This window comes from Theobroma cacao, chromosome 1 (assembly GCF_000208745.1).
Source record: "Theobroma cacao cultivar B97-61/B2 chromosome 1, Criollo_cocoa_genome_V2, whole genome shotgun sequence".
NCBI classification, from domain to species: Eukaryota; Viridiplantae; Streptophyta; class Magnoliopsida; order Malvales; family Malvaceae; genus Theobroma; species Theobroma cacao.
In genome coordinates this window covers 30317618-30337876 of record NC_030850.1, presented here as the reverse complement: position 1 = coordinate 30337876, position 20259 = coordinate 30317618, and the positions used below count along the sequence as shown (strand labels likewise).

Here is a 20259-nt window from a genome sequence, read left to right as displayed (position 1 = left end):
CGTACCGTTTGAGGAAACACGAGAAGAACACGTGTCAAGATTTTAGCGATTAGGTGTGCTTATTGCGCCCTCTCAAATCATGGACAAACCCAAGACATAACCCAGAAAATAGTTTTTCCCAAAAATTGAAAACAGTAAAAAGAAAGAAAGAAAATCCATAGTATAACATTACCGGCAAGCTTCTAATCTGACTGAATTCCAGCAGCATCCAAAGACTTCAAAACCTCGCAACGTAACAAACAGGTGTGCTTCAGTTCATTGTTATACACTTCCCAACTATTAAGTTTTCTTTTGCTTTTAATACTTTTTGTAAATTATCTTTTACTATGCAGTTTTTCTTGTTAGTTGTTACTAATGTTCAAGTAAGTTGGGTTTTCTTTTTGTTTGACAATACAAGCTCCTGATGCTGCTCTTTTTTTTTTTTGTATGGTATGTATTTTGGACTGTGCATTTTTGTGTGTTCAAGTTTTACTTGTCCGTTGCTTTCGACATGTTTTTGCAATGATTCAATTGGACTTGGCGGTAACTGTAACAGATTCTGAGTAACTAAAGACGAAAGTTTGCCTTTTCCCGCGTGTTGGGAACTGGGGTTGGTTTAATTTCACGTTTTGTCGCTCATTTTAAGGTGGTGGACTATATAAAGATGGGGTTTTAGCCATGATTCTAACTAAAATCAAATGCTTTTCATTATTTTGGATTTTTTACTCTTTTTTTGGGTGTAAAAAGTGACTTAAATTGGTAAAATTGTGCTGAAATTCATTGTCTTGACTATCGAACATGTGTTTGTTTGTCTATTACAAATCCCCTTTTTGTTCTTTTTTTTCCCCCAAAACTCTTCATATACCCAATTTCTATCTGTTTTTCTTTTTTCAGGTTTGACATGTTAAGAACCCAAAAAAAAATCATTTTGCATGAAGGTTTAACAGATATGTATATGCGTTAGTCATACCAGAATATCGGCTGTGCTTTTATATTAAATATGTTTGTTTCAGCCAGTGGGGTTGACATTGATGAAATGGGGTACGCCATGAGTAGGCTGGAGATAGAATCTGAGTTGTTTGATGGTAGTAAGGTCACCAATGAAGCTGGTAGCAGTACTAGGTCCAACAAACCATTGCATAATGTAGACCACGAGATTGCCCAGCTTACAAACCTCAGATCAGGGCCTCATGAACGACTACGTCAACTCATGCCGGGAAAGCAGCAATTACCTGTTTCCCCAGTGAAGATGTTGGCAGGTCGAGAAGGTAATTATTCAGGAAGAGGAAGATTCTCTTCGGCAGATCGTTGTCATATGCTTAGCAGATATTTGCCAGTAAATGGTCCTTGGCTTGTGGACCAGATGACCAGCCGGGCCTATGTTTCTCAATTTTCAGCTGATGGTTCTCTATTTGTTGCTGGCTTTCAGGTATTTGTTCATCATCTTATATTTGAGTGAGATTGACTTGGCATGGAATTGATTGGATTATTGTTAATAATACTTTTGATTTAATTTGATTGTGAATTGTTTGGTTTCAGGGAAGCGATATTAGAATATACAATGTGGATAGAGGCTGGAAAGTTCAGAAGAACATTCTTGCCAAAAGTTTGCGTTGGACAGTTACTGACACATCCCTTTCTCCAGATCAGCGCTATCTTGTGAGTTCATACTAGATATAGTTAATTATATTTGCATGTAAGAGATAGCTTGATGATTTTGAATTGCGTCTCTTTTACTCATTCTTGTTAACAATTTGTGATGCTAAGGGAGTTTATTGCTGGAATGAACTCCCCCTATCTAGTTTTAACATTTAATCAGTGTCTTTCAACTTGAATTTTTTGAAAACTACTATATTTTGCTGGAATGAACTCCCCCTATCTAGTTTTAACATTTAGTCAGTGTCTTCCAACTTGAATTTTTTGAAAACTACTATATTTGACATATCTTTTGTAAGGGAAATTCTACTTCTACAAGACGGGATATGATGAAGTAAATTATGAAAAGCTTCACTGTGGCTAAGATAACTCATTTCAAGCGCTAAATGGATTAAAATCATCCCATTTAGAGTCCTCCTATGCTTACATTTTTGAGGATTTTAATAGCACTTTAGGTCTTACAAGGATTCATGGTAATAAAATATAGCAGATAGCTTTTGAGTTCCAAGATTATTAGTGCTAGCATCACACAGCACACCATGGTCTCACTCTAAATGCGACATGACAGATCAATACCAGATAGAACTTTATTCTCTGGTGTCCTGTTCCTTGTTTTGTGTTCTAAAATGTGAACTATAGTTGTACATGAACTGATGCAGAAGAATGAATCCAATGCCTGCACAGAGCTTTTAGTCAACAAATAGATTTGTCTGCACATCTGTTTATGGACCTTTGCATGCCTTCGTCACCTGGTCATCTGTCTGCTTTAATGTCCTAGTTTTTTTTATAATGTTTTAATGCATTGATAACTAGGTTGGTGGTGTACGTTAACCCAGACTATTCTTTTTCCTTTACTGACCTAAAGTGGACCTACAAGTATAAATAGTGGGGAAGATTAAAAGCTAGATGAAAGATGGAAAATTTTCGTAAATTGAAATAGCAATCATCATTATTCAAGCAAATTATTTTCTGATGATATATGAATACAGAATTAAGGACATTAGCTTGGATTAGTTTCTTTCAAGCTCCAATATAGAATGAATGCTTTGGTATATTTGGATTTTTATTTGTTTGATCACACTACTTTTACGTTTTTATTGTTGATTTTGTTACTCTGTAATATAATTTGCATTAGCGGAGTCCAGGTTCGTTTTGAATGGCCTTAAATATCATGTTTGTTGCAGGTATCTTAATCAAATTTATATTCTTTGTTGCAGGTTTATGCCAGCATGTCACCTATAGTCCACATTGTTAATGTTGGGTCTGCTACCACAGAATCCCTCTCAAAAATCACGGTACAAATGCTTTTCTTTTAATCTTTAAATCTGGGATGGCCTTTAGTTTAATAGCTTCACATTAGAGACTGAAATACAGAACTCTTATGCTGGCAACTTAAAGCCCTTAAGTTGGGTCGGCAGTTTGGTTCTCTCAATATTAGATTGTCTTCTGGTAATAAATACTAAAAGCTTTTAAAATTTGTTATTGACAGTGTTAAAAATCTGACATTCCAATAAATGATGTCACTGGCATGGAGCTTTTTAGGAAATTGTAAATGTACCGATTAGAGATATTTGGTGCGTGGGCATGGCCCCTATCCATAGTTAAAAATTGGGCCATGGGGACCTTGATAAACACTTCAGATACTTCTTGGTTAGGCAAGTAATTATTTTGGATGATAACATCCAACCTGAGTGTCAAATATATTTATATTGTTAAAAGGTGAGAATAAGAAGAGAAATTAGAATGATCAGTTCTTTCAGGGTAGCACATTGACTTCATGGTTTGAGGTTGAACACTATGAAATATTTTGATCAAGGATGTCTTCGTATATTTTTCCAAAGATTCTTTTTCCCAACAAATTTTTTGGTCACATTTTTGTAGTTCTATGCTTTTCAGGAGATCCATGAAGGATTGGACTTTTCTGCTGCTGATGATGGAGGGTATCCTTTTGGCATATTTTCCGTGAAATTTTCAACTGATGGACGAGAACTTGTTGCTGGAAGCAATGACAACTCAATATATGTTTATGATCTGGAAGCAAACAAGCTTTCCCTTCGAATTGTAGCACACACAGTGGGTTCACTATCTGTATATTCTTGATTTGATAAGCATGTTGTTTTATGAGGATTTCGCTTGAATATTGTTGATTTACCTATAACAGTGTTAGCATGATGGGTTTATGTCTGAAACTAGAGTGTAATATATATATATATATATCAATTAGCCCATCAACCACTGTTAAGTGGTTATTTCTTACTTCTTTTAAGGATTTTTTTTAAATACACTTTTAAAGTTTATTAGCTGATTTTTCTGTTATGCTTATAATTGAAGTCCTTGTCATCAATTAACTTGAATGTGTTTAGATACTACTAGTGATAAAATGTGTGGAAGTTGATGGCTTCCTTGAGAACAATATTTATATAGACAATTGATATTTTCATCTCATTTAGTGATATGTAATTATTCTTCTCTTGTATTGATTGCCTCTACCCCACTTGGGCTGTACCTAAGTTATTCAGCTGCAATTTAGAGTCTTAATTTTTTTGCCTTAGATTTCTGTCCTTCATGAGTAGTATATTTCAAAAGTTCTTTTCTCATTTATATCAGCATTAAAGCTCATGAATGTTGCATGAATAGGAGAATTAAGGAACTAAATACCCTATAAACAGATGTATGGTTTGCAAGATCTAGTCACCCAGTATAATGTTTTATTTTGGGGTTGTTGTCATTTAATTTGCTCGACCTCCCTTCCCACTTTAATGTAGGAAGATTTCATGCAATGTGGTGACCATTTTCCCTGTTTGGATCTGTAATTTCAGTGGTCTTAAAGTTGATTTGTGTATCATCTTGCAGGCTGATGTTAATACTGTCACCTTTGCTGATGAAAGTGGCAATCTGATATATTCTGGAAGTGATGATAGTCTCTGCAAGGTAAATCCAAATTTTCTTATGCATAGAATGTTTAGTGATTTTTATCGTCATTTCTTTAGTACTTTTATTAAATTATTTTTATGTAAATTTCACTGGATGTATAATACCTTTCCAAGGCCATTATGTTATATGGAAGGGTTCTGTTAGTTCTTGACTGAAACATTGTTCCTGGCTGTTTAGTTAGTGATTTTGTGTGTTAATGCTGAATAGTTGGAAAAGGCTTTGGTGAGTTGCAAAGAGTTCGTTGCTTGCTTGATGTACTTTAGTAATCACACATTCATTAACACTAAAATTCAAATACAACACCCTCAGAAAGTATCTTTGAATATGCCTAAACATGTTACTGACAATTTGGGATGTACATATGCTTTATTTTCCCTTTTGATTAAGCAAGGGACAATAATTTTAATTTTGTTTAGGTGTGGGATAGACGATGCTTCATTGCAAAAGATACACCAGCAGGGGTCTTGATGGGACACCTGGAAGGTATTACATTTCTTGACAGTCGTGGAGATGGTCGTTATTTTATATCAAATGGTAAAGATCAAACTATCAAGCTTTGGGATATCAGGAAAATGTCGTCTAATACCTCTTGGTATGCTTATTTTCTGGCTTCCCATGGTACCCTTGCAAACTTTTCTTTATTCATGAGAATAGAAACTAGAGCATATTTTAGATTTCCTCTCATGAGTATGTCTCTTTCAGGCTATTTGGTGGAACTTAATTTATTGTCAGTTTGAATTTGGACATTAGTTTGATCATGATAAGTTAGGATTGTGAATTTAACTTACTTTTGGTTTAAGCCATGTCCAGTTTGGATACGATGAATTGAGTATATGGGAGCCAACAGTATTGATGCTTTATTTAAATCATTCTAGATTGAATAGAATTAAACAGCTTAAGTTTAAGACATTGTTATTATGTTATTGCAGCAATGTAGGGTTTAGGAGTTACGAATGGGATTACAGATGGATGGACTATCCACCACAGGCTAGAGATCTGAAACACCCATGTGATCAATCAGTGGCCACTTACAAAGGTCACTCAGTTTTGCGTACTCTTATTCGCTGTTACTTTTCCCCAGAATACAGGTGGGTGTTACTATATTTTCCTTCTCTTTAGATGATGGAACTTAGGTGATCATTTGAACGATAAAAAGCTGTGTGCTTGATGTTAGTCAAATTCTGTCAAATCAACTTTGGACAAGTGGTGGTTATATTCTCTTTTCGTTTAGCAAGATATTGTTGTTTATCTCACTGTTAGCTCTGGTTTAAAGTATTTCCTTACATGTCATCAATTTCTTGAATCTCTTATTGCAGCACGGGTCAAAAGTACATTTACACTGGATCTCATGATTCCTGTGTTTATATCTATGATGTGGTAAGTAACCAAATTCTGTATTGCTTTTCCCATAGGTTGCATTTTTGAGTCACTCTTTCATACACCATAGATATATTGTTAGAATGTGTAGATATAAGAATATGATGCCCTTTTTTAGATTCAAAATTCTTACTTGGTGGAATTTTGTGGTGGACAGCTGTAGTTTCAATGTGCATTCTCTTGTATCACAGCAAAAACTGTAATTGTGTATTTTTAAAAAATGTGTATTGCATCTGATAAGATGCCATGCAGTGAGTGATTATGTTGGATATGCTCTCCATTGAAGAGTGTCATAATGTGCTCAGCCGTTGCATGAATACCAAAAATTTGTGGCCTGTGCCATCTGGTATCCAACCAAATTCTTTTTTATTGAGGGTAACACCATAATTCCTCACAGGTAACCGGAGCCCAAGTTGCGGTACTCAAGCACCATACATCACCGGTAAGAGACTGTAGTTGGCACCCATACTACCCCATGCTAGTTAGCTCTTCTTGGGATGGGGATGTGGTAAAGTGGGGATTCTCTGGTAACGGAGAAGCACCCGCCCCAATGAGTAACATGAGAATCCGGAGGAGATATTACTATTGAAGGCCACTTATAACATCTGTAAGCTATATATTTATATTACTATTATATGATATGATAATCTGTATGTCGTTTATGTAGCAGGCCCTGTTATTTTGCATTATGAAATAAGGTGCAATTGTTTAACAACATTAATGCACTTGCACATATAAAAATTTTTTGCTGTACATAAATAAACAATGTAACTCCATATGTTTGTTCATGTGCTTCATCCAAATCCTTTCTGTTTTTCTTGCTTGATTCTGCGTGAAGATCGTGCTACTTGGTTTCCTCTTATTCAACCTAGGTTCCTTATCCTTTTCCAACTCTTTGATGCAATATTCCTTTGGATCAAGTTAATGAATGCAGTGAGCTCGTTCTGCCATGTGGAACAAGCACCATTAAGAACATAGGTCGAATCAGTATAACTTGTGAAGATGATGATAGATATATGCTTTATAGAATTCTTTCAAAAGATGGAACTTTCGTAGTAATTTATACTTTTCAACTACAACAATGGAGCCAAGAAAAGGGAAAAAGAAAGCATGAGGTGGAACACGCTGTCTGCATATCGGTTGAATGCTAGCTGTTTGCATGTAAGGAGGCCTGCCTCTCAATTTCTTGAGGTCTGTCCAGAAGAACGGAATATATGCTTAGATTTCAGTGGATCTCTCCGGGAACAAACAATCCGTGGTGGGGTTTGCATCCCATCCCATGCAAAGTACCTTTGCAAAGAAACGGCTAAAATCAGGTGCCCCACTAACGTCAATGGCTTCCAACCTCGAGGCCCATTGAAGTTCGGCTCGTTCTCACCTATTGGTCAGTGCCAAAATTTTATCTCAATCTTGTTTCCATCATTAATCATGATTTAAAACCATTTTCCTTTCATTCCATTCCCACCAATGCAAGCACTGAGAAATTTCCAACTGAAATGCCCTCGTTCACACTGGTTTGGGAAATCGAATCCAAATTATATGGAAACCTGTCCTTCTACCACCACACAATATTTGGCATTTTGCTTTCAAAGCTTTAAAAGATAGAAGAATCTAGACGTACAAAAACAGAACCCAGGGAAAAGGTGATACCAAATATTTATTCTTTCTCTAGGACAACCTACAATTAACAATATCGATGGGTGCTCTCTCAAGAAAATCCCAATGAGGGTGCTATCAGGTCCTGCGTATAGGAAACGCAACAAAACTCAACCCTGGACGGTGGATAGAACCAACCAAATCATCATTCGGCTTTCTCTTGGTATTGTAAATTTTTACCCTTTCTTTTCCCTCCTACATAACAAAGAGGCACATGCTTATTAGCTTTTAGTTACTTGGAAAATACTGCTCATCATTCCTTCTTGGGCCACTGCTATTTTGTTTTGTATTCAAAGAACACTTTCATCATAGCATCATAGTTCATATTTACTTGGATATAATCTAAAGTCACACCTCCCTCCCCCTGGGAATATGACTTACAGTGGGTAGTGGCTAATTCTTTCATCATTTTAAAAGCTCTTTCTTTGTGCACGTACAAAAAGGCAAGTAAGTTTCCTCTTTTGGAAGCAACAGGAATATTAATTATTTGAGAGCAACAACCCAGCAATGCGTTCTATGTGGGCTTCGTGGCATATTCATCATCATTTTCAGCAGCATCTTTGTATTTCTTTAAGAGCTCTATGGCTGAAAATCATTAGGGGCCCCTTAATATGATGAAAAAACATGCTACAAGTTAAGGGCCCCTACTTAGGCAGGTTGACAATCTCTTAGAGCACTACAAAATATTATAATAACATAATCAAAAGAGTTGTTTTACTTGATAATTACAAAGCATATGAGGGCCCCTACTTCATCAGTTTGACAAAAGTTTTCTATGAGAAGCTAAGTCAAGGCCTACATACTTGTTTAAGCGCAACAGAATGTATAATCCTTCTATCTTTTTTCATTTTCTTTTGGGATAAAAAATCAAGCTCAATCTCACCAACTCCACAGTCCACACCCAATTTTTCCAACTCTTCCATTCTGTCATTGCCTTTTGAGTAAATGTGATGGTCCAGCATCTACCTAATGACAATCTTTACAGTGAATTTGCCTCTCTTTTTAATTCTTACATTATTCATAAACAACCGATCTGATTAAGCAATTGACAACACAAAGTGAGTCCACAGGGCAAAAGAAATGAAAAGGAAAATTGGTAGTAGCATTTGACTTGACAGTATGTCATGCAAAATGTGGGGTAACTTTTCTGAGCGATTGCCAATTGCCAACCCCCCAACCACCCAACAAAACAAATGGGTTAAAAATGAGTTTTACAGACTAATCTCTGCTCTACTCCATGTGCCCTCAAAACTGTCTATCAGTATAATGTTACCTTCAAGTCCCAATCACACCTAATCTTATTTTTCTCATTTGTCCAAGCCCGATTGCCCAAGGCACTTAGCAAAGAGAAAATGGTGGAAGAGATTGGATTAGATTTTTCTTTTGATTCCTTTTTTCCCATTACGAAGAGGAGATATGTATAACTAAACCTAGTAGGACCACTATCCCTCGCTGAGAAATGGTGATTATGAATGATTTTACATGGTTTTAACCCTTACGCGAAAGGGTAGTTGGGGGTTTCCAGCACGGGTTAACATTGAATGATTTAAGAGCATGGTTGGCGGTGTTGGAGGCATGCATAAAGGGCTTGTGAAAAAGGAGACGATGTTGGTTTTTGCCATTTCACAGGCCCGTGCAAATGGAAAGCTGCAAAAGCTAGGAAGTAAGAAGCAATTATTTCTACCCCACAAGTCCCTTCTCAAAAGAAAACAAAACAAGAAACAAATGCATATGATCAAAACCTTGACAACAACTCAACTAGCAATCAAAAGGGCCAATTCCTGGTGGTGGAAGACCCGAATGTGGAACATGGAAGAGTGGTTCCCAGTTTCAAAGAAAACCAATCTCTGGTAAATGATGACTTACTTGCATGGACCTCACCAATCATATTCACATCAATCCTAGAAAATTGTGGAACACGTTAGCGTTGTAATTGTCAGACATTAATGTCCTAAACCCAAAGTGATGGACACTACAACAATCTCATTGCATCTGGCACTTTTATTGAAACCCTTATTTCTTAGTAATGTACCTAATAAGAGGATGATTCAAATGATATTATCCATCATAAAGTAGAATTTTAGTATAAACGTTTTCCAACTTAAACATATTGTATACATAACATAATGTTGATTCTGGTCAAAGGTGCAATTCAGAAGGAATATGAAGTACATGAAAACTTTTTGGCAGCCAAGAAAAAGTGCTACTAATGGCATACACCCTATTTACATTACAACCATCCCTAACAGTTCTTATCCCAAAAATAAATATATTATGGTCATTAGGAACATCATAATCCACAAAATAGTAAAGAGTTACACATTACAATTTCTCTAGAGTATCAGCAAACACTCTTATTTCCTCATTTACCCTCAAGATATCAACCACACAAATAAACAAATGAATGGACAAATTCCAGTTTTTGTATAAATATTTTTTTTTTCCAAACTGCCCCTCACAAGGCCATAAAATTACTAATCTACCCTTTCCATTCGTTACACTGGGCAGTAGGCCTGGTCTTCTCTTTTCCAGCCTTCAATGGGCACGGCGTCTGTACGGGCGGAACCATGCAATTATACTGTAGACACAGCGAACTGCTTAGAGGAATCTCGGCCGTCGGATTAATCTCGATCCCGGTCAAATAATTATGCTGCAAATAAAGTATTTGTATGCTGGCGGATAATAACCTGTCCACGAAGCAGGCTGGGACCTGACCAGTGAACTGGTTGTTATTCAAGTACAGGTTCTGTACGGTCGATAACATTGGTGATATCTGACCCGACAGCCTGTTGTGGCTCAGATCAACGGTCGAGATTGTCACTTGATCAGCCGGTTGGACTGGACCCGTAAACAAGTTTCTTTCTAACTGAAGGTTTGTGATAGGAAATGAGAACAGCCGTCCAGGGACGGGACCGGTGAACTGGTTCAAACTCAAGTCTAGGTAGTTTAACTGGTCGAGCCGGGATAGAAGCCTGTCTACCGGTCCAGTTAGCTGGTTCCAGGAGAGAGAGAGGGACTGGAGAGAAGGAGGGAGGGAGTCTGGAGCGAGCGAGCCGGAGAGAGCATTGTGTTTAAGGTCGAACCGGGTTAAGGTTCGGGAGAGAAACGGAGGGACCGAACCGGAGAGGTGGTTATGGCAGAGAATGACATTGGTGAGCTCAGGCAAGGTTCCAATGGAGGGAGAGATTTTTCCGGTCAGCTGATTGTAGCTGAGATCAAGCGTTTTAAGCCTTCTCAATTGGCCGAGAGTCGCCGGAACATCCCCGGAGATGAAATTCCGGCTGATCGCGAGAAACCGAAGGTCTTTCAATTGCGAGACTGACTGCGGCAACGACCCATAGATCCGACCCGGAACAATTGATAACTCGGCGAGAGCAGATAGCTTGCCAATAGCCGGGTCTATCCTTCCCGTTAAACCAGGCGAACCAGCACGCGGGTCACCCAGATTGAGAGCTATTACTTTATCTGCCTCGCAGTAAACTCCGGCGAAGTTACAAGGATCGGAGGTAAAGTCCCAGGAAGCAAAAAAATTGGAGCCTGGCAAGTCAGCGAGAGACTTTCGAATGGATTGTAAAGCTAAAAAATCAAGTGGGTCTAAAATTGCAAAAGCCAAGAATCTACATTGAAGCAGAACAACTAAAAACAGAGTATAAGAAGCCACTCTCATTCTTCCTTGTTTTCCCATTGGAAAAAGAGAGACCGAGGTTTGCAGTGAAGCAAAGAAGAGTGGAGTCAGAGTGGTTAATATAACAAGAAAAAAGGAAGGCTTTTGGGTTGGCGACGATAGCTTTTTCGTGAGAGAAGACTACCGGTTTCTCGTGGGACACAACCGTGAGAGCTTTTAATGGCGAAACTATCAGCATCAAAGATTATAGAAAGAGAAATAAAATTAAAAAAACAAACAAAAGATTGGCTTGAAAAAGAAGCAAAAGACCAGAGAGACAGAAGACTTATTTTTTGTTCTTTGATTCTTGCTTCTGAATCTTCTTTCTTTATATCTTGCTTGCTACTCTGCTTTTTCTTCTTGATGAGTGGGGGGTTTACTTTTTCATGATTTTGGCTTCTAAGAGAAGATGCTGAGCATTGACGGCTTAATTCTTAACGCTCATGAATGAAACTGGCTACTGGAAAGAGCGTGAATAGGTGAATGTATGTTTTCCTTTTTTGCTATATTTTATTAGTCTGTTTTTGTTTTTTATTACTTTCTTACTAGTCCTGGTTTTGTTTCTTAATTAGTGATAGGTTCGGGGACAAACGGTTGTCCGAGCCTACGTGGAAGGCAAGGGCTAGGTTCGGGAGACAGGTCAGCAGGTAGGGGCGGTCGTTCGAGGCAGGGATCACGTGACTAATAGGGGTGATCCCTAGGGAGGTAGCAATTAGGGAAGACCACGAGGACAGAGTGGCAATATCCAGCTGAGAGATGCCACGTCACCAATAAGTGAAGTGGCATAAAAATTAAAAAAAGAAAAAAAGCTTGTCTGCCAATTGCCTGTTGTCGTATCACATACACATCCTGTCGTTTGCCCTTCTGCAGAATGTGGATTAGCAGCTAGCCCATTCTTTTTCTCTATTATCTGCGTATCTTCATCAGATTAGCGTAATTATACTGAAATAATGCTCTTTAATAGCGACAGTGTTAAAAACTGATTCGAGTTTTCCTTTTTGAGGTGAAATTTTGGTTTGTCATGCTGGTCTCAAATAGTATCATATAGCTATCAAAGCCACAGGCAGCAATGCAATGCTGCATTTTTTTAATCATAGAAGACAACAGAAATTATTTTTTTTTTTAATTACGAAAAAGTGATTCGAATTTTACGCTTTAAGAAAGAGATCATATATCAACTAATGAATCACATACTCGGATGGATGCAATAACAGAAATTAATTAAAATTTTGATTAAAAATAAATTTTGCTCAAGACCTAAGCACATGGCAGATGACGCCGACGTTTCTTGGTCCCAAAGGAATAACAAACGAAACTGGGCGATGCAATGCATTCCAGATGGGGTAATTGGGAGACTTGGGAGTCAAACATGATGGTGAAAGTTTAACATGCAATTTCCTAGCAAAGGGCCTTCCCTGCAATACCCTTCTTGGGGTCTGGGTTCTTACTGGAATGACTTGGCATATAGAGCGGAAGGCAAAAGAACTTCTGTTCGGAACAATAAACATTATCATCTAGTAAATGACTTTGGTTTCTAGTCTGTAGCAGCAGATACAACTTAGTTTAGTAGATCAAAATATAACATAAACTGTATGACGGTATATCAGAATGCATCCCAACAAGTATGAACCTCCAAGCTTGGTGAATATATTTTCCCCTAACACAATGATAATTGCCTTGGTTATGCACTTTCGGGATATCATTTAATGATATTTTGATAAAATATCATTATTGCAGTGTAACGTTACTTGATTTAATTCAGAACTGTAGTCTCGATGATTTTGCTGCTAAACTAGGAAATCCTTAATCATCCTTTTAAGTTAAATCCATTCAATATTTTGCTTCCATCGTTTCAAACTGATCAGTTGAAGTTTAGTGAAAACCTATGGAGATTGCCAATAAAGAAATTCGATCATGAGCATTAAACCCTCCAAGGAAAATCCAAATTCACGAAGGGAACGAAATGTAGTGACAGCAAAACAAGCAAATAAATAATGTCTAATCTCCAATGGTGAGTAAAGAAGATATGGGAAATAAAGAGCACAACCAAAGCATTTAAGCGAAAGGTAAAGTTTGTGAGATTTTGCAGGGAACAAGATTCAAAACCATGTCCCAAGGAAGCATCAAGCAAGGGAAAACACCTTGCTTTAAACTCTCATCGGCTTATAAGCTGCTGCAACCCCAACTCCCTCAATCCCAAGATGCTTTTAATTTTGAATGGGGATGCGTGCAGGGGATGCACCAAACCCAACAACCAAAAATACTGGCACATCAATCATCATGTGCATGTCTTGTTCATGGCATTCCATTTTCCATTATGTAGTCATAAACCTTATGTGACCAAAAAAGGGTCTTTGGATAGCTGAAGGCAGGCAAGCAAGGCAGAGCCACTCTTGCAGTTGCAGACTTCCTCATGCACATTCAAATAACTCTGTGGTACCGTCCCTGTCATCCAGCTACGCCCTTTTCATTATATCCCACACCTCCCCTTTGTGCACACATTTTACCTCTCCATTTATTGCTATAGCCTTTGCCTCCCCTATTTTTACAAAAGAACATCCATCCCCCTACTTCTCTTTATATCATTGTTCGTATCTATAGAGGTCACTTATGGCAGTAATTGTAGGTTACTGAATTGAGTAACTAACACTCCAACCCAAATCAAATGTCACCTTTGATTAATGACCTTCCCTTTTCCTGAATACCAAATCTCAATTGAAAGAGGAAGCTCAAGGGGCGATGATGCCGCCAGCTTGATGGGGGAGGAGGCTGAGTAGCTAGCAGATCATATATGTTGATTTATTGATACCCAAATCCAATGTTTTAGATTAATACATAGATATTTTGTGGGTCATGAATCATTCAATTAATGACAAAAGCAATAATACAATTTTATTCTCCAAGCATCACCAAAACAATATATTCCTTCCAGCTCAAGTCAAAAATGTCCCAACAACATTTTCGGACACACTACATTGATTTTGCCTAGGATGTCAAGATACATGTCCCTCTCACCTTAACTGTTTTTTATTTTTTTTCCTATAAACATGAGTCGTGGGAAACCTTGCTTAACGTTAACTTATTGGCTTTTGATCGGTCTGCAAAATTCAAGTCAGCATTAGCCTGAACTCTGATTTTCCACGTGATATTTGGTCTCCGAGGCTACCCAGTTTGAACCATATGACTGGCTTAGATGAGTATGAGATTAAGTTCTTAGTTTAACCATAAAACAGCTTTACTGACTATTAGACTTTCGATCAGCTTTCAATGCGTAATCCTTTCAAAATGAATCACACCTCTTTCACCCACTGTTTGAATCTTCTTTGGCCACCAAAGATACAGCCATCCATCTCTCAACAAACCTGGGTTTGGTCCAGCAATTTTCATCCCCTATCTATCTTTGGTGTTTTTTCCCTTTATTTGCTGGAATAGATTCCTAGTGGAGGTTATGTTTCAAAGTCTGATTCTCTTTTCTCTTCTGACTTACAAACTGAAGGTGAAAAAACGAAAGCTGCAGTCAGCTGCCAAGGGAATGCACTAATAGGAAGAACCAATGAAGAAAACTAAACTCCAACGAAAAAGGTAAATAAATTATTAACAAGAGAAGGGAAGATAATCAGGGCATCAGGCTATGGCTTTCAATAATTTATGCTCATATAGTTCAGCAGGCAATGGCAAGCTGAACTGAGTAATGACAATCCCATAACAAGAAATGTCAAGAGATTGATCCATGGAGGAACATCGCCATTTGACTGTTACTTGCGACCATCCTTGGTAAGTAGTGAGTTATATGCTTCAACTGCTTGTACTGCCTCTGGAATCTGGATTACATTTTCTTAAGAAATTATCAGACCACACTCCGATTACCTAAGCCTACCAAGGACATAAGAACACAGTCAATTGCCATCATTGATGGCTGCATCTGCATCCATTTCCCAAGAGTTGAGTTAAGAATTAGCAGCGTTCACCATGACTAGCATACGGACAATAACAAGTTCACCAACTTTCATTCTAAGGGTGCCCTACATGCAAAATTTTTGGTTCTACTACCCTTATTCTACACTAACCCTAAACATCAGCCATCTGCAGTCATCCATACTTAGTTTAGTAAAGCAAAGATGTGCTTCAATAATAAAAATAAACAAATACTAAATAGAAAACACCCTTCAGTGTTTGATCAGATTAACATGAAAATTCTCAACATTAAACAACAAAGAAAAGTAACATATATATGCTTATGCGGCAGAAAGCTAAAATCTTTTATTCACAGCATCACCCTGCCACATAAAGGCTTTAGACACAAATCTAAGCAAAATCCTTCATTACTTTAGCATAGTTACAATTTAAAACTACAAAACCTCATAAGAAAAAAGTATCTGCAACATCAACTGTTCACTATCCCTTTGTTCTACCAGAGGATGACATGGATGTTATTTAATTGATCCACCTGCTGCAAGAAGCTGTTGCTCCAGCTGAAAGACCCAAAAGGAACAATCAAGTTAAAACTACCGTTGAAGGTAGAAACTGATAAATTCAACTTGAACAACTAAGCACACATGGACTATTTCCCAGTGGAATACAAGCATTAACAAAATGAAAATCTCCTCTTAGATGATCAAAGCCATGCAGCAAGAAAGTAGTTTCTATTAGCCTCAGTTTCTTACACTTACCCTAAATAAAGTTTGAAGCTTGTTCTTCAGCAGGGAGTATTCATGAGTAACCTGTTGCAGGCATCTCAAACACCTGTCCCAACATTATGAAGTAAATCAGATTCTTTTACAACCCCTCACTCCCTTCATTGTAAGAGAGTGGGAAGAAAAGATGTATAAAAGGTATCATCTTTCTTTCATATTAGAAGTGGCATAAGGTGTGACAACTAGCAAATTAGTGTGTTTAATTAATTGAAGTTCCAGAAAACTTGTTGAATTTAATTTTAATCCATCAGACAATTGTGAACAACTTGTCAAATGCATGCACACTCACTTGCAGAGTTTCCTCGACCAAAATCTCTCTAGACCAACAATTTAAAATGACTAAATTATGATTTAGCCAAATGTCATGATTAATGGAAGTGAAGCACTTGGTTAAGCAAAAGGAAATGCTCTTTGCACTTGACAACAGTGCATGGAATGACTTCACTGGCTCTCATCCTAGCATTGGGAGCTTAAGCTTTTCATGAAGATGGTGCCCCTTCTCAAGGAACAAATTACAATTCTTGCTCACACCCATGCTTTTTTTATCTTCCTAAGTGCCCAGGTTATGATTGCATGTACAGACTAATGAAGATAATGCCTCCTGACCAAACTACTATCTAATCCATCCATTTAATTGATAAGTTGATGTACATAAATAGTATTAACATAAGCATAAGTAGCTTTAGGTGCCTAAATATTAGTTTTTCATTCTATTTTCTGGAGCTGAGTTGAAGAGAGCAGTGACTCAATCACTCCAACGAATGAAGCTCTCTCATGGTTGAATCAAATGAAATTTATCATACTCCTCTTCTTGTTATCATTCCTAATAAAAGTTTATCATTGCGTTAGATAAAGTGGACCTTTCATTGATAAATTCATTGAATCCCACTACAACTAGTGGTTATTCTCCTCATGGAGTCTAAAGAAATATCCATTTTCATGTGTATTGCTCTTTGAAGCTTTCATACTGCACATAAAGATGTGACTGTGTCTCTCTTAAAAAGACCAATATGATGCTATATTAACCTTTTGCTCTTAGAAGCCTTCTACCCATGCATAATAGTTACAGCATGTGGTTCTCAAAAAAACTGATCAAGAGATGTTATCTTCAACATATACAGACAAACATCTTATTAACATGAGCAGGATGTGCAAAAGTGGCTAAAAACAGTACTCTAAGCAAGATTATTAACCCTTAATTCTAGACTAAAGAATCCAAAGACTGCTTGAGCTAAAGGGAAGAGAAAAGCTCTCTAGAATTATAGGGTTAACCAACTAATTTACATAGAGCCAACAAATTTTTTAACAAAAATTTTCAATTCTTTAGTATAATCGTATTGCCCTCAGATTTTTTTTTTCTGAAGTTTTCTACTCTTTTAGTATAACCATAGCAGCACACATGCGACAATAACATATGAATATGTTATTAGGGCCTTTTATTGAGAAATTTCAATTTCAGAGGGTGGCCAATTGAGTTAATTGAGCATTACATGAGATTATAAAAAAATGATATAAAATGGAAGCAGAACTCACCCTTCACGGTTTTGGGCTTCGCAAAAACTTCGAAAGCTAATGCATACATTTTTAACTCTCACTGCACCTATGCTGTTACCATGGAAACAGAAACACTCATAAGAAACTTACAAGCTAATGAGCATATACGAAATCTCTACAAGATGCATAGAAAAAACAATAGATTGATCTTTAAGGGCATCATTATTGATGCTCTACAATGATAAATTTAGTTCATTGGAATACTGGAGATTGAATATACCAATTAAATGATAGTAAGTCAGTTAGAAAAATCAAAGGGAACTGTCTATGAATACCTGGAACTACTACCCTTTAGCTGATGGACGCTAGCATCTACTTGCTTAAAATCCACACCTTGTTGTTGCTCTCTGAAGAAATAGGGAAACAAAACCCCAGGTACTAACTATCAGTTTATTTAACAGACGAAGCTATTTCGTTCTTCAAAAGCCCAAAAAGAAGATTAAAAGCATCTTGAAAAGAAAAAAACAGACTTTGCATGGGAAATCAAAGATTGTGAGAAAGGAACAAGAGAAAGTAACACAAAGACAGTAAATCACTTACAAAGCTCTGGCCATATTGTTAATAAGCTTCTCACAATCTTCAAAGAAAAGAGAGGCAACCTCAACCACAAAATCGGGGCTGTTTTCATCTTGCAGTTTTTGGAGCTGAGTAAACTGATCATCCACAAATCCCTGCTCAAAACCAATAACAACCCATCATTGGGAAACCTCCAAATACCCCAAAAAGAAAACGGAAAAATAAAAGATTCAGTTAATAAAATGAAAGAACAAAAATATCTCATAGTTTTCCTTTTCCCATGTCAACAGATTTATTCTCCCGGGGAAAACAAATCTGACAAGAACTCAATAGATATGGGTATTATAACAAAAGCTTCTTCTTTTTTTTCCAAATGGAAAAAGATTATTTCCTAGAAATATTTTCGATAGAAGAATCAAAGGCTTAAAAGAAACAAACCCATGGGGGAGATTTGCTTCAAAATATCAAATCTTTTGTAAAATCTAACCAATAAAGCAAAAAACATAAAAGAAAAGATATAGACCTCATGATGCAGAGATGCAGAATAGTCAATAAACTGTCTCTGCAACTGACTGACAATATCCATGGTGACCTCCCCTGTTTTCGTCTCTGTTTTTTTTTTTCAAAAAAAAAAAAGCAGTTTAATCACTTAAAAGCAGACACTTTGAAAACAAAAAACACGCGAGATGGAGGCTCTGTCTGGCTTAAAAACCGAAACAGAAACCGTAGGACTTTATTTTTTTGAGAAGATTAATGTTTGTTAAGGAAAGTCAGTATGAATTGACTTGCCAAAAACAGTATTGTCAAGTAATTCAATCCTTGACCATTTTTACGATGGTGTATTATTTTTCTTTCAAGAAAAATTCACGGCCCATTTTGTTTCATTTGATGGCTTTGTCTCGTAACTGACACAACATTTAAGTAGCGTAGGTACTGAAAAGGAAGGTTCCATTTAACTTTAGTTATGTTACGTTCCATGGAATTGACCCAAAACCCTACAGACAGATGGTAGGGTATTATCAGTAAGTGGTACGGAGCGAGATGAGAGCAGGCAGTTTGTATGGGCAATGGGCTTAGTTACCAAAGCAAAAACAGAGTCCTTGTCTTGGGCTTGCAAACGATTGGGAAGAGCCAATTAGAAGCAGTGTAAGTTGAGGGAGTAAGATAGGATAATTTAAGACACCCACTAAGTTTTATGGTCACCAAATTTATCAAATCCAAACATGAATATCTCTTTGTGGTTGTAATCCATGCCCCATCTGTCACTCTCTTCTTTCTCTCTTTTTCTTAAACACTAAAACATTTTTTATAGTACTAGGAGACTTTAGTTATCCCAATCTTGATTATATCTGGTTATCATAAACTGAAAACGTCAAGGAATAAGGAAAGTGCTTATCTCCCTTGGACAACTCTTCAATCATTAAATTACAAATCCACATAAATTGCTTTATATATGAAAAGCCAATAATAATAATAACTCATATCCAAATCACATACAAGCAATTTTTATCTTCCATGCAATAAAGTGAAAATTAATTTTCTTAAGTTGAAAATATGAGCTCGTGATTTATAAATTTATTTAAATTTTATTTTCAGAGTTTAAGGTTACAGGAGATTGGATTTAAGTTTTGACTCATGACACAACGTGTTTATATTTTATTTATCTTTAAATAACAATCATATATAATACAAATATTTCTACAATGTACAATGAATTATTTATAAATAAAGATAAATTGAAAGACAATTATATATAAAATACAATTAATATTTTTAATTATATATAATTAAAATTGTATAATGTTAATTTATAAATTATTCAATACTATTGAAATTTTAAAAAATATTATTTTAATGAAAATTATTCGATAAAATTAAAATTCTTATTTACAAATTGAATAAATTTTATTGAATATTTATAATCAAAAATATTTTTAATGGCAATCATTTGATGTAATTAAAAAATATGATATATTTACAATCTAAATAAATTTTATTGATTAAAACAATAATTTAAAAACATAACCATTTCCATCCATCAAAATCTTTTTGAACATCTATACATTTATATATGTTACAATAAATAAAGTTTGGGACACTTTAATTGTATACAGTAAAATCTCTATAAATTAATACTCGATAAATTAATAATTTTAATTAAATAAAATTTTTAATTGATCTTAACTTGAGACTAACGTGATAAATTAATAATTTATTAAACTTTTAAAA

At 36.3% G+C, this 20259-nt stretch overlaps 4 protein-coding genes across 6 annotated transcripts; 2 read left to right on the top strand and 2 right to left on the bottom strand.

The window, feature by feature from the left end:
* LOC18613436 (LEC14B protein) lies at nucleotides 96–6734 on the top strand. 3 transcript variants are annotated; one of them, XM_007050662.2, is made up of 10 exons: nucleotides 96–243; nucleotides 993–1408; nucleotides 1519–1638; nucleotides 2853–2930; nucleotides 3532–3708; nucleotides 4489–4566; nucleotides 4986–5161; nucleotides 5499–5657; nucleotides 5886–5946; nucleotides 6344–6734. In XM_007050662.2, exons 2-10 carry the CDS (start codon nucleotides 1016–1018, stop codon nucleotides 6533–6535), a joined length of 1434 nt encoding a protein of 477 aa, XP_007050724.1. In that variant the 5' UTR covers nucleotides 96–243; nucleotides 993–1015; the 3' UTR covers nucleotides 6536–6734. The 3 variants fall into 3 exon arrangements, with proteins under 3 accessions (XP_007050724.1, XP_017969670.1, XP_017969669.1); XM_018114181.1 differs by having other exon boundaries at nucleotides 106–243; nucleotides 997–1408; XM_018114180.1 differs by lacking the exon at nucleotides 96–243 and having other exon boundaries at nucleotides 965–1408.
* On the top strand, nucleotides 7032–8075 carry LOC108660485. Its single transcript, XM_018114182.1, has 2 exons — nucleotides 7032–7330; nucleotides 7619–8075. The coding sequence occupies exons 1-2, from the start codon at nucleotides 7057–7059 to the stop codon at nucleotides 7825–7827; spliced, it is 483 nt and encodes a 160-aa protein (XP_017969671.1). The 5' UTR covers nucleotides 7032–7056; the 3' UTR covers nucleotides 7828–8075.
* On the bottom strand, nucleotides 9754–11521 carry LOC18613435 (probably inactive leucine-rich repeat receptor-like protein kinase IMK2). The gene has a single exon (XM_007050661.2). The coding sequence runs from the start codon at nucleotides 11285–11287 to the stop codon at nucleotides 10082–10084; it is 1206 nt and encodes a 401-aa protein (XP_007050723.1). The 5' UTR covers nucleotides 11288–11521; the 3' UTR covers nucleotides 9754–10081.
* LOC18613434 (histidine-containing phosphotransfer protein 5) lies at nucleotides 15401–18920 on the bottom strand. The gene is made up of 6 exons (XM_007050658.2): nucleotides 18554–18920; nucleotides 18055–18185; nucleotides 17790–17861; nucleotides 17494–17565; nucleotides 15937–16009; nucleotides 15401–15738 (listed from the first exon to the last, which is right to left on the bottom strand). The coding sequence occupies exons 1-6, from the start codon at nucleotides 18614–18616 to the stop codon at nucleotides 15697–15699; spliced, it is 453 nt and encodes a 150-aa protein (XP_007050720.1). The 5' UTR covers nucleotides 18617–18920; the 3' UTR covers nucleotides 15401–15696.

What these genes read in the sequence shown, in the direction of transcription:
- LOC18613436 (XM_018114180.1), top strand. Translation starts at nt 980, where the DNA reads ATGTTTGTTTCAGCCAGTGGGGTTGACATTGATGAAATGGGGTACGCC. An exon ending in AATCCCTCTCAAAAATCACG is followed by an intron (nt 2,931 to 3,531) that starts GTACAAATGCTT and finishes TATGCTTTTCAG; the next exon opens with GAGATCCATGAAGGATTGGA. An exon ending in GTGTTTATATCTATGATGTG is followed by an intron (nt 5,947 to 6,343) that starts GTAAGTAACCAA and finishes AATTCCTCACAG; the next exon opens with GTAACCGGAGCCCAAGTTGC.
- LOC108660485 (XM_018114182.1), top strand. Translation starts at nt 7,057, where the DNA reads ATGAGGTGGAACACGCTGTCTGCATATCGGTTGAATGCTAGCTGTTTG. An exon ending in CGGCTCGTTCTCACCTATTG is followed by an intron (nt 7,331 to 7,618) that starts GTCAGTGCCAAA and finishes TTCTTTCTCTAG; the next exon opens with GACAACCTACAATTAACAAT.
- LOC18613435 (XM_007050661.2), bottom strand. Translation starts at nt 11,287, where the DNA reads ATGGGAAAACAAGGAAGAATGAGAGTGGCTTCTTATACTCTGTTTTTA.
- LOC18613434 (XM_007050658.2), bottom strand. Translation starts at nt 18,616, where the DNA reads ATGGATATTGTCAGTCAGTTGCAGAGACAGTTTATTGACTATTCTGCA. An exon ending in CTGCATCTCTGCATCATGAG is followed by an intron (nt 18,186 to 18,553) that starts GTCTATATCTTT and finishes GGTTTTGAGCAG; the next exon opens with GGATTTGTGGATGATCAGTT. An exon ending in AGCTTCAAACTTTATTTAGG is followed by an intron (nt 15,739 to 15,936) that starts GTAAGTGTAAGA and finishes TGGGTCTTTCAG; the next exon opens with CTGGAGCAACAGCTTCTTGC.